The sequence below is a fragment of the Strigops habroptila genome, chromosome 3 (genome assembly GCF_004027225.2).
Source record: "Strigops habroptila isolate Jane chromosome 3, bStrHab1.2.pri, whole genome shotgun sequence".
Lineage (NCBI taxonomy): Eukaryota > Metazoa > Chordata > Aves > Psittaciformes > Psittacidae > Strigops > Strigops habroptila.
This window is the reverse complement of record NC_044279.2, coordinates 85,445,174-85,456,099: the sequence shown is the minus strand read 5'-3', so window position 1 is coordinate 85,456,099 and position 10,926 is coordinate 85,445,174. Positions and strand designations below refer to the sequence as shown.

Below are 10,926 nucleotides of genomic sequence, written 5' to 3'. Positions count from 1 at the left end.
CCCCTGCGCCCCCGGCCCGGGGGGGTGCAACCCAATCCCTTCCCGGTCCCGGGGGCTCCACCGAGCCCCGCTGCCCGGTCGCGGTGCAGCCGCTGACACGGTATTTCTCGGCGGTAACCCGAGGCGAGGCCCCGGCGCCTCCGTCTCGGCGGGACGGACAAGTTAATTCCCCAGATTTATGCGCCCCCAGAGCCCCAGCATCTGCCGCGGGGGGTGGGGGGGCGGGGGGGGGCTCTGCGCGGCCGAGGCCGGACACAGGTGCGGGGCCGCCGCCCGCTTATAAATACCCCGTCGGCGGGGAGGGGCGTCCCGGTCCCCCCCATGCCCGGTCCCCGCAACGGGACTCGGCGGCGGAGCGGGATGCTGCGCGGCGCCCTCCCTCCCGCCGGCAGCATGAGCCCGTCCTTCCTCTTCCTCCTCCTCCTCCTCCTTGCCCTGCCCGCCCGCGCCCGGCGGGAGCGGGTACCCGGTGGGGCGCAGCCAGGGGCCCCCGCGCCTTCGTCTTCCTCCTCTTCCTCCTCCTCTTCCTCGGCGACAGCCGCGGCGGGGCCGAGCCGCTTCCCGCGGAGCCGCCCCGCGCGGCGGCGAGGCCGGTTGTATTGCCGGGTTGGCATCGGCTTCCACCTCCAGCTACACCCCGACGGACGGGTGGACGGCGCCCATGACGCGAGCCCGCTCAGTGAGTGCACTGCTGGGGGACACCGACTCGGGGGTGCGGGGCCGGGGGACGTCGGGGAGCCCCGGGGCTGCGGCATCTCCATGCTTGCGCTGTTCCCTCCGGGGTGATGGAGCCCCTCGATCCCTGCTACCCTCGTCTAGGGTGAGCTGCAGCCCGGGCTGCACTCCATATTCACCTGGGAAAGGGGAGCTTGGGGCGCTGGCTGTCCCAGGAGGCTGGGGATGGGGGTGCTGTATCCTTGAGGCCCAGGTGGGGTGCTGCCCCCGGGAGTAAAGTGAGCTCTGCCCTCCTTGCTTTGGGAATTGCCATCCGGTGGGGTTCATCTGCATTGAGGAAGCAAATCCGTGGGGATCGGTGTGAAGGTGCAAGGTTTGTACTCCCACCACAGCACCTCACTGGGGTACAGCAGGGGAGGATGCTGCACTGGGCTCTCCATCCCCCCCCCTTTCCAGTCTTTTCCCCCATGTAACTTTTCCATCGTTGCCTCTGCATTCTCATTCATCCAGCACAGTGATAGGATATATTTAGTTTAAAAATAGGACTGAGGCTGACGTTCCTCTGAGAGAAAGCTGTGCTAACTCATGGCTTATCCTTTGGGTTGGGGTTGCTGTGATATCCTGTTTAGAGGGAATGAAATGGCAGGTGGGGATGAAAAATCACTTAAAGAGCCTGAGGGCTTGGGCCTGAGGTGACCCTGGCAGCACACGTGGCTCCGGCTGTCAGGCACAGTCAGGGAGCAATGGCCACATCTGGCCAGGACTGAATAATTCAGGCTCTAGTCTGTGCCATGGCCCCATGAAGCGGTGCTGGGAGGCCAGAAATCCTGCTTTTTTGGAGTTTTGAGGAGTGCTGTTGATGGTGGCTGGGAGGGGGTTAGGGGCTGCCAAGGGGATGGTTGGGAAAACGGGGGCATCCCCACTGGAGCTGTTTTGGAAGATGTGAGTTTGGAGCGGCTGCCTGCACCCTGTCCCACAGAGAGAGACGTGCATAGCCTTGGACACCATAGCTGTCCCGCAGGGTCTTGGGTTGTGTGAAGTTCCTTTCTCTTTAACCTGAGATTTTCTCCCTGGGAAGGTGAGAGCAGCATCACCTCCGCACTTTGGAGCATGTGCTGGTGGCAGGGGGGGCTGTGTTGGGGTCTTGTGCCGAGGAACATGGGGAAATCCCTCCCCATGGGGAGGAGGTTGGCTTTTGGCAGGGAAACCCCACCTTTGTTCCCGTGGGGCTCGGCCAAAATAACCAGGAGTATGTCTCCCTCCCCCCATAAAGGCCAACAGGTTTTGGGGTGCCCCTGAGGACAGGAAGCATGCTGCAGAGGGTGCGTGCCTTGTTGTAGTGGGACTGCACAACCCCATGCCCCACTGGGGCATGTGGGGTGAGGAGGGGTGGCTCAGCAGCCCCCTCAAAGTGTACCCCAGGCCCTGGGTGCCAGGAGCTGCACTTCCTCCTTAAAATAAACATGGGAAGTGGTGATCTGATCCCCCAGCCTCAGGGATTTAAGGCAGCTTCATGTTTGCTCTTGGCATGTTAATCAGCGTGGCCCTTCTCTGGGGCTGGGCGAGATACTTTCCTGGGCCACTGAGAACCCCCTCCCAGGGGTAGCAACACTTTTTTCCCAGGGTGGGAATGGCACACTGGGAATGTGGGGCTTACATGGCTGGTCGGAGTGTTGGGGGGATGCCTGAGCCCGGCTGCCACCCCTTCTCTGCCTGCGGCATATCACGCTGTGGGGGGAAGAGAAACATGTTGATGCTGTTGCTGAACGATGCTTGGAGGTTGAAGCTCTGCTGTAAGATGAGTTCCAGGTCATGCCAGCCAGGGGCCAGAGCCCAATCCCGCTCAGAAAATACTCCATTGAGGGGAATACAGCTTGTTTTATTGTGGCTGGGCTGTGTGGCACCCCACTCTCCAAGTCCTGCTGTGGGGAGGGTACTATGAAACCATTGTTGGTACTTCTAGCCCCAAATAGGGTGTATAGCACTGTGATTTCCAGAGTCTGGTACGCATGGAAGGAGGATGGGCAAGGCTGATCTCAGCAGCAAGGGGCTTTTCCCACCCTTGAGAGAGATTTCCCCAGGAGTGAACTTCCTCTGTCACAGCAGAGTCATAATTAGGCCTCTAAAAGGCAGCTTTTTAAAACAAAGCATCACCAAAACACCACCCTGTAGCCATTCTGCAGTGGATGCAGGTCTATGGGGCAGAAGGATGGAGCAGGAGCACTGTGTGGAGCCAAACAATGAGGAGCAGGGTCCTGTGGAGAGGAAATGCAAACCTATGAGCCTGATTTTTTGACTTCTACTTTTTTTTTTTTGTCACACTGATGTGAAAAGAACTGTGATTTATTTTGGGATTTCTGTCATCCTAGGTATTTTGGAAATATTTGCTGTGTCTCAGGGGATTGTAGGAATACGAGGAGTTTTCAGCAACAAATTTTTAGCGATGTCAAAAAAAGGAAAACTCCATGCAAGTGTAAGTAAACCCCCTGCTTCTCAGTATCTGTTGTTTATTAAAGGCCTTGGGACACCTTCACATGTGTGCTGTGCTCCTGGCGTGCTGAGCCCCTTCAGCATTTGGCCTGACTGGCATTTACATCTAACCAAGGGAAGCACTTTTTCCTTTCCTGCAGTTGGGTATTTGCATCAAAAGGACTTGTTCTTTGAGCGTTGCTGGGTTATTTTTAGCACCTTCTGCAGCAGATCATGCAGATGGCTTTAGCCAAATGTCTCCCGGTGAGCGACATGAGAGGCACCAGGAGCCCGCCTGCGCCCATTAGCCCAGCAATTAGCCGTTAGAAAGGGGCTGTGGCACTGGAGTTTGAGCTGGGTTCGCCCATGGGGAGAAACATCCCCAGGATTTTGGGCAGGTGAGATCCAGCCCATGCAGGAGCACTGCAGATAAAGTAGAGAAATTCTATTAATTCTTGTTTCTGCTGGCTGTTTTCCTGAAGGTTGGGTTTTCTGCAGGTCTAATTGTGCTTTTTCCATGCTGCTTCTGTTGAACCAATCCTGGTTCAACAGGATTGAAACCAAATTGATTTCACTTTTTTCAACTTCAAGATGCTGTTGCCTATTTTTTTTCCTGTTAGTTCCTGAAACCATCTAAACAAATGAAAGCGACGACTGTGCTGACATGAAAGTCATCACCTTTTAAAGGTGTATGTGTAAATGCAATACCCAAAGAAGGGCATTTTTAAGGCAGCATCTTGGACAACCTGTCACCCAAGTTTATTCCCAGCCTGGAAGAGGGAAAAGCCAATTGCCTGCCCTGTGGCTATAGGCTAAATCTCCTGGTTGTGAAGTGGATGTTAGTTATGTGATCTGCTTATGCTGCTCGAGCCTGCAGATTGCCTTCATGTGAGATTTATGAACTTGCCTCTCTCTCCCTTGAGTCTTATTGGAGTGTTGCTCCTGAAACCCAATGATGCTTAAAGGGTGAGCATGTCGTTGCTTATTTTAGGAAGCAAAGTAGGACCAGGAATGGCATCTAGGAGAAAGGGGGAATGGTGGAGGAAAGCATGAGGGAAGGAGGTAGGGTAGGGAACAGGCAGAGCAGGTGGGGAGCAGTGGAAAGGTGAAGGATGGAGAGGAGAAGGAAGCGGACAGAGCTTGATCCCCGGACCCTCCAGAACCTTCTCTCCCTTGTGGCGTACAATAGGCCCCTTATTTGAGCTGAAGCCTTGATTTATGCCCTGGCACAGCCAGAAATCAAATAAAACCTTGTCAGTGTGTGGTTAATTATCAGCACACAAAGGGCAAAGCCGGAGAGGGACCTCAATTAGGTGGGTCAGGGAGGGGGGTGAGGACACATGATGCCCTGCTCGGATGAAAGCCACAAATTTGTAGAAACTTGACCCAAATGTCTAAAGATTGCTGGGCTAAATAACGCCGATAATGTAAACCCAGCATCTGTTGTTCTTTCCTGCCCTGGCAGGATAAAGTTATTTCATGGCCTAATGAGTTTTGAGCAGTACAAAGCGCGTCCTGCGCCCGTCACTCAGGGCAGTGCTTTGATATGGGAGTTATGCCGGTGACTTTGTGCTGAACTGCAGATAAAAGTCATTCCTGCAGGAAATCGGGCTCTCAGGGCCCAGCTTTATCCCAGCTCCACGTTTTATGGCAGCTCTCCTCCTCCTCCTTCTTTTTTTTTTTTTTTTTGATGGCAACTTAATTAAATTACCAAGTGTTTCTTTTTTAGAGGCACCACATTCAGAAAATGACAGTAATCCTGGCAATTATCAGTTACATGCACAGATGGCTTTTTCCTCGTTGATAAATCCTTGGTCTCCTGTTTGTATGTTTTTAGCATGGGACGGGCAGGAGGGGGTTTGGTGTCATGAACCCCAGAGGACAGATTTGACCACTGGGGTCTCAGGTAACTCTCCTTTCTCAGGAGTTGTTCTGAGTTGATAGAATGCTGTGGCCCTCTGTGGGGCTAATTGCTGTTGAATTGGATTTTGAAATTGAATTGACTTCAGGATTGCTCTTTGCGATTGTTTCTGGAGCTGCCGCAGAGCAAATCCAATGGGCAGTCAGCGCACTGGAAAAATGCTTTTTCCCCAGTGGAAATGGTGTGGTTGCTGAGCTGGGAGGCTGGGATGCGTGGAAGCCTGTCAGGGTGATGATGAAGCAGCAGCTGATGAGCTTCCCGGGGTGGTTTGCAGGGTGGTTTGCTGTCCGGCACCCCTCCGTGCCCAGGGCAGAGGATCCCCCCACACCTTTCCAAATCTCACTTTGGATGGGATGCTACTGCAGCTCTTAGGGAGCAGTTCATAGAATCATAAAATCGTAGAATGGTTTGGGTTGGAAAGGACCTTAAAATCATCTAGTTCCAATCCCCCTGCCATGGGCAGGGAAGCCTCACACTAGACCATGTCACCCAAGGCTCTGTCCAGCCCGGCCTTGAACACTGCCAGGGATGGAGCATTCACCACTTCTTTGGGCAACCTGTGCCAGTGCCTCACCACCCTCACAGTAGAGAACTTCCTTATATCTAGCCTGAACTTCCCCTGTTTCAGTTTAAACCCATTACCCCTTGACCTATTGCCACAGTCCCTGATGAAGCAGTTCCCCCAAACCACTTTAAGCAGGAACTTTTCCTGCAATGCGCCAGTTGGGGAGCTGGGCAGTCTCCTTTTGGAGGGTGGCATTGCCCCAGACATGCTGGGCCAGATTGGGAACACCAATTTGGATTTCCCATGAGCAAATCAGAGGTGAGCTTACCCATCTGTACAGGGATATGGATGAGCAGGGGCACAAGCATCTTCCCCTACTCACAGCAGCATTTGCAAAGCCCACTGGAACCTATTTTGGTATCAATCCTCTGCTGTGGGCAGGGGCAGGGCAGCCAACTTCATCTCCTGCACCAAAAAAGCCTGCTCCTGCCATTTCTCATCGTTCAAAGGGCTTGCTTCAGGCCTTTTGCAGTGAGCACCCTTTCATTGGTACTTTGGTCAATCCTAAAACCCCCCCGTGCAAGGGATGACACCTGGGTGTCTCTCCTGAGCACCACAGCATGTGCTGGGACATCAAAGAGCAATGAGGGGTCAGCAAAGCCTCACCTCGGGAGGGTGAACACTCTTGCATGGGTGATACAGCAGCGAGGATAACAGACAGGGAAAGCAAAGATGAGTCATCGGGGTGATGTTTCTTTCATGCAAAGAGCAAAAGGAGACTTAATTCAAAGTGCTATGAGGGAAAAAAAAACACATGGCAGGCTGGGGACTCTGCTACTTGCATTGTAGGACTATGATTCTATGATTTTCTGGTTAAATTAGCCATTTAAAAATGATCTTAGCCAGTTGGGCTGTCTGCATGTTTACAAAGCACTGCTTGGGGGTTTTGTCTTGTCCATTGCTGGGTGTTTCAAAGCTCAAGAGCTCAGCATCCCTTCCCCATCAGTAGTTTCAAAGAGTGGTTTTGCAGTCAGGCTGCGGTGCCCGGGGCTGGAGAAGCTGTCAGGGCAACAGGTACGATCAGTTTCAAGCGTGGCAAAGGATGTCAGAGGGGTTGCTGGATGCTGCAGACAGGTGTTCCAGGGCTGTGGGTACATACCTGGGGTGTTAGGGCTCTATTTGTGTATTTCTGCATGCCTTTTGGTTGGTTTGGTTGTATTTTTTAAGTCCTTCCCTCTGACAAGCACAAGGGCAGAATTTTGCCTGTCTTCTTGGGCAATGGGACATCTTTCCCCCTGGTTGTCAGGCAGCCAGTGCAGCTGCCCAGTTTGAGAGGCAGCACTATTGGGCTGCAAGTAATTCCTTGAGGTTATCAAGGAACAAAACACCCTGAGTTCATTTAAGATGAAGAAGCAAAAGGAAAATCCAATACAATCAAAGCCCTGTTCAGTAAAGCAATGGCAATCTGCATGCAAATTGCATTTCCAGAATGTTCAGTGATGATCCAGTGCCCAAGTGAGGACCGCGAGGGTGGGAATGGAGGTGGAGCTGGTGCTCGACCCTTGGGTCCGTGGGGGGACTGCAGCATGAGGGGTCTGGAGCCACATCCTCCCTCTGTCGAGTAGGGCAGGAGGAGAGCTGGGGCAGGAGGGAAGGGTGCTGCTAGGGCAGGAGGGAAGGGTGCTGCTAGGGCAGGACAAGCCTGTTTTTTCCAAGAAAGCCCAAAAACTGGGTGGTGAGCAGCTACTGGAAGTATCTGTGTTGGGGTTTTTCCAAATTGTCCGGTGGACTTGGAGTGGGTTTCCCAGGTGCCCCATATTGCTGCTTTCAAGACAAAGTCCCCCAAAGGGACCTGTTTTGGGAAAGACTGAAACACCCAGTGAGTGTCGCGGGGCAGGGCATGGGTCTGACCACCCTTTTGCTAACAATGCCTTGGCTCTGTCCTGCAGGCCCAGTTCACAGCAGACTGCCAGTTTCGGGAGCGCTTCCAGGAGAACAGCTACAACACGTACGCCTCGGCTGTGCACCGCAGCCCGCGCTCGGGGCGACAGTGGTATGTGGCCCTCAACAAGCGGGGCAAAGCCAAGCGTGGCTGCAGCCCCCGTGCCCGGCCCCAGCATGTCTCCACGCACTTCCTACCCCGCTTCTGGCAGCCCCAGCCCCCTGAGCTTGCCTTCACCGTCACCCTCCCCGAGAAAAAGCTCCTGCCACCGAAGCCGAAGGTCGCCCCATCCCCACCTCGGAAAAACCCTGGACCCATCAAGTACCGTCTGAAGTTCCGCTTTGGATAGTGTGCCATGGTGGGGATGTGGCACAGCAGACACCCAGTGCCTGGGTGTATTCTGGGGTGACCCCTTGGGAGACCTGCGTCCCCCCTTCCTGGATGAATGTTCAGCATCCCTGGGGATGCTCCATGTAGCCATGTTGGGCTCAGGATCTTCTCTTCACCCCACAAAGTAGACAGCATCCTCGGAGACATGCGCTGGGATGACGTAACTTGGACTTTCCAAAGAGTATTCCTGCAGTAAACAGAAAACATTTGGTGGACATTGGGTTAGTTTTCTGGTGGTGAAAGGAGCAGAAAGGTACCTCTACAGCGAACATGTTTTCTTACCTTATTTTCACTAATGACTCTTCTGACAAACATTTTCATACAAGAGACCCGTTCAGAGCCAACCTGTTTAGTGCTTTTCTCTTTTCCTTTTTGGTTTTATATTTTTCGGCATCTCCTTTTTGCTGCACTTTTTTCCTTCAACCATACCTCAGACACCAGATACCCAGGTCTGCCCCTTCCTCTTCACCTACATACAAGCTCTTCCCATCCACAAGAAGACCAAGCCCAACAAATGGATTCCCCTTATCTGTGGTGCAAGGGGGGCTTAAAACTCTTTGTTGGCAATAATATACGTATATATATTATTTTTTGTCAAGAGTTGCAGGCTTGGGGAGGGTGGCTCTTTGCAGCCCTGCTCCTGATTGTCTTTCCTGTTATTCCCTGGACAGCTGGAGGAGTGAATCTCCTCCTGTCCATCAAACAATGGCTTCGACATCTGTGTTTAAAATACCTCTGCCCCAGTCCTGTGGCATTCCTGTTCACACGGTGAGGGACCCCCCCTGTGCCCCTGCTCCTTGGGGATCCTTTGCCCCCTGTCTCGAGTATCGCTTGGTTTCTTCCAACAGTTATCACTGCTGATTTCTTTTATCATTCACAAGACACTGCCAGAGCAGGGGGAAAGGGTTTTATTTCATAGCGAGGGTGATGATGTGGCAACAAACGCTGTTACAGCCACTTGTACCTTCAGAAGTGTTTTTCCCACCCAGGTTGCCCTGTGGTTCTGACTGTGGAATTGTTTCTTCATTGTGTTACCTGTGGAGTAATTGTGCATTTGGAGGTTTTAATCAGTGTTGTGTACATACAGGAAATGGTAGCACTGAACCTCACCAGTTAAGCCTTAAGAGGAGCCCAGGTGGGCTCACACTGGCAAAACCCTTCCCAGCATGAGCCCTGAGAGTGTCAAGCAGCAATAACGAGGCTGGGCAGCACTGCTGAGCCTTTCCAAATCTGATCATGGTACAAATGGTTATTGCCATTGGAATCACGGTTCTTCACCCGTCGTCTTTCTGGGCAGCCTCTGGTTGAACACATCTGCGTCACGCAGTGGCAAAATGCTTTTGCACAGAGGCATGTGCTCCACATGCAGGGATGGATGGGGGCACCAGAATAAAATCTCATCATGCTTCGTTTTATAACCTGGTTGTGTAATCTCTTGCCTGTCTGCTCTACATGTGGGTTTTTAACCTTTTCTTTCCCTGAAGGAGAAAAATTAGTGTCACTAACTCAGCTGCTCCGCGTGGTTTTGTCAGAGGGTTTGGTATGCGTGATTGGGTGGAGCGGAACCAAATCGGTGCACATGCTTCCTTTGTGTGCCATGCTCTGCGTGCTGTACCCCAAACTGGGGCTGTTTTTTGGGGCCAAGCCATAGCAGGGGAGCACGAGTCGAACACTTGTGCCACTGCTGGTGGGATAGCCCTTGGATTTGCAGAATTCAAGAAACAGTGCTTGAATTCTGCTGTCCAGCAGCCAGGCACAATGAGGTGTAATTAATGCTCACTGAAGCATGGGGCCACCTAAATGAACTTAATTGAATGAAAATACTTGCAGGAGCTGTGTAGGAGAGCACCAGCCTCAGCCCAGCATAGGTGCCTGGAGCTTCAGGAGTAGGTTAGAGAGGAGTGAGCGTGCCAGTCCCTTGGTGCCACTGCTTTCCCTCAGAGGGAAAAGGTATATTTTTAACATTATTTTAAGGACAATTCTTCCCTGTGAGGGTGGTGAGGCCCTGGCACAGGTTTCCCAGAGAAGCTGTGGCTGCCCCATCCCCGGCAGTGTTCAAGGCCAGGCTGGACGGGGCTTGGAGCAAGCTGGTCCAGTGGAAGGTGTCCCTGACTGTGGAAGGGGGTTGGAACTGGATGAGTGTTAAGGTCCCTTCCAAACCAGTCTGTGATTCTTGTCGATAACTAGCCTGTATGCCAAAAAATTTGCTTTGATCCATGTGTTTCTGGGCAAAACCTGATCCTGAACTGATCTGCAACGGCAGCATCCAGCATTTGCCATAGCAACTACTGGGAAGTGCTGCTTACAGAGACGGGAGCACAGGGGGCCACAGTTCCAGCACATTGCCCTTGGGAGTCACCCAAGGGAGGAGGGATGCTGCTGGTCCCACCCTGATGCCAGCCCTCCTGCAGCCCCTATGCCTGCAGAGATTGAGCATTGTGATCACCTTGTGCATGCGGGTCTGGCTGACACGTGTTTCTTCTGATGCCCCTCGCTGTTCCCACCAAGGAGAAGAGCATCTATCACGTTTCAGAGCTGTCTGGGTGAGTGCTGGAGCTTTTCCCCCTCTCACACCCCATTTGCCAAGGGATTCCTGCTGAAACACTGGCATTTTGTTGGGGTTTCTGGCAGCCAGGAGCAGGCGCAGGGAGCTGTGTGGAGAGGCTGGTGCTTTAATATTACAGTGATTATTAAATTGCGATCCTCCTACTGCAACGAAGAGTGCAGCAACCCACTTGCAACCTCAGCAGAAAGCCTAATGCAAGTTAATCCAAGTGGCATGGACTGACAGAGCCTTCCTGTTCCTTTCTGGCCACTCTTCTGCAAGGAAACACAATGGGTTTGCTTATCGGAAGGAGACTGAAGGCATCAAAAAAATGGGTAGATATCTGTTAACTTTGCATCTGTTAGAAAATAGCCTGGGGGTCAACTTGAGAGGTAATTTTTTTCAGTCTGTTAAGTCTCCTGCATTTCAAAGGTAGGTTTGGTGTTGGCTTACTTTTGTTTACAGCTGTTGATTGCAAT

The 10,926-nt window shown here is 52.7% G+C and overlaps 1 protein-coding gene across 1 annotated transcript; it reads left to right on the top strand.

Moving 5' to 3' along the window:
• The first annotated feature begins 321 nt into the window (after positions 1–321).
• FGF5 (fibroblast growth factor 5) lies at positions 322–9,428 on the top strand. The gene is made up of 3 exons (XM_030479601.1): positions 322–679; positions 3,045–3,148; positions 7,520–9,428. Exons 1-3 carry the CDS (start codon positions 322–324, stop codon positions 7,859–7,861), a joined length of 804 nt encoding a protein of 267 aa, XP_030335461.1. The 3' UTR covers positions 7,862–9,428.
• The last annotated feature ends 1,498 nt before the right edge of the window (positions 9,429–10,926 follow it).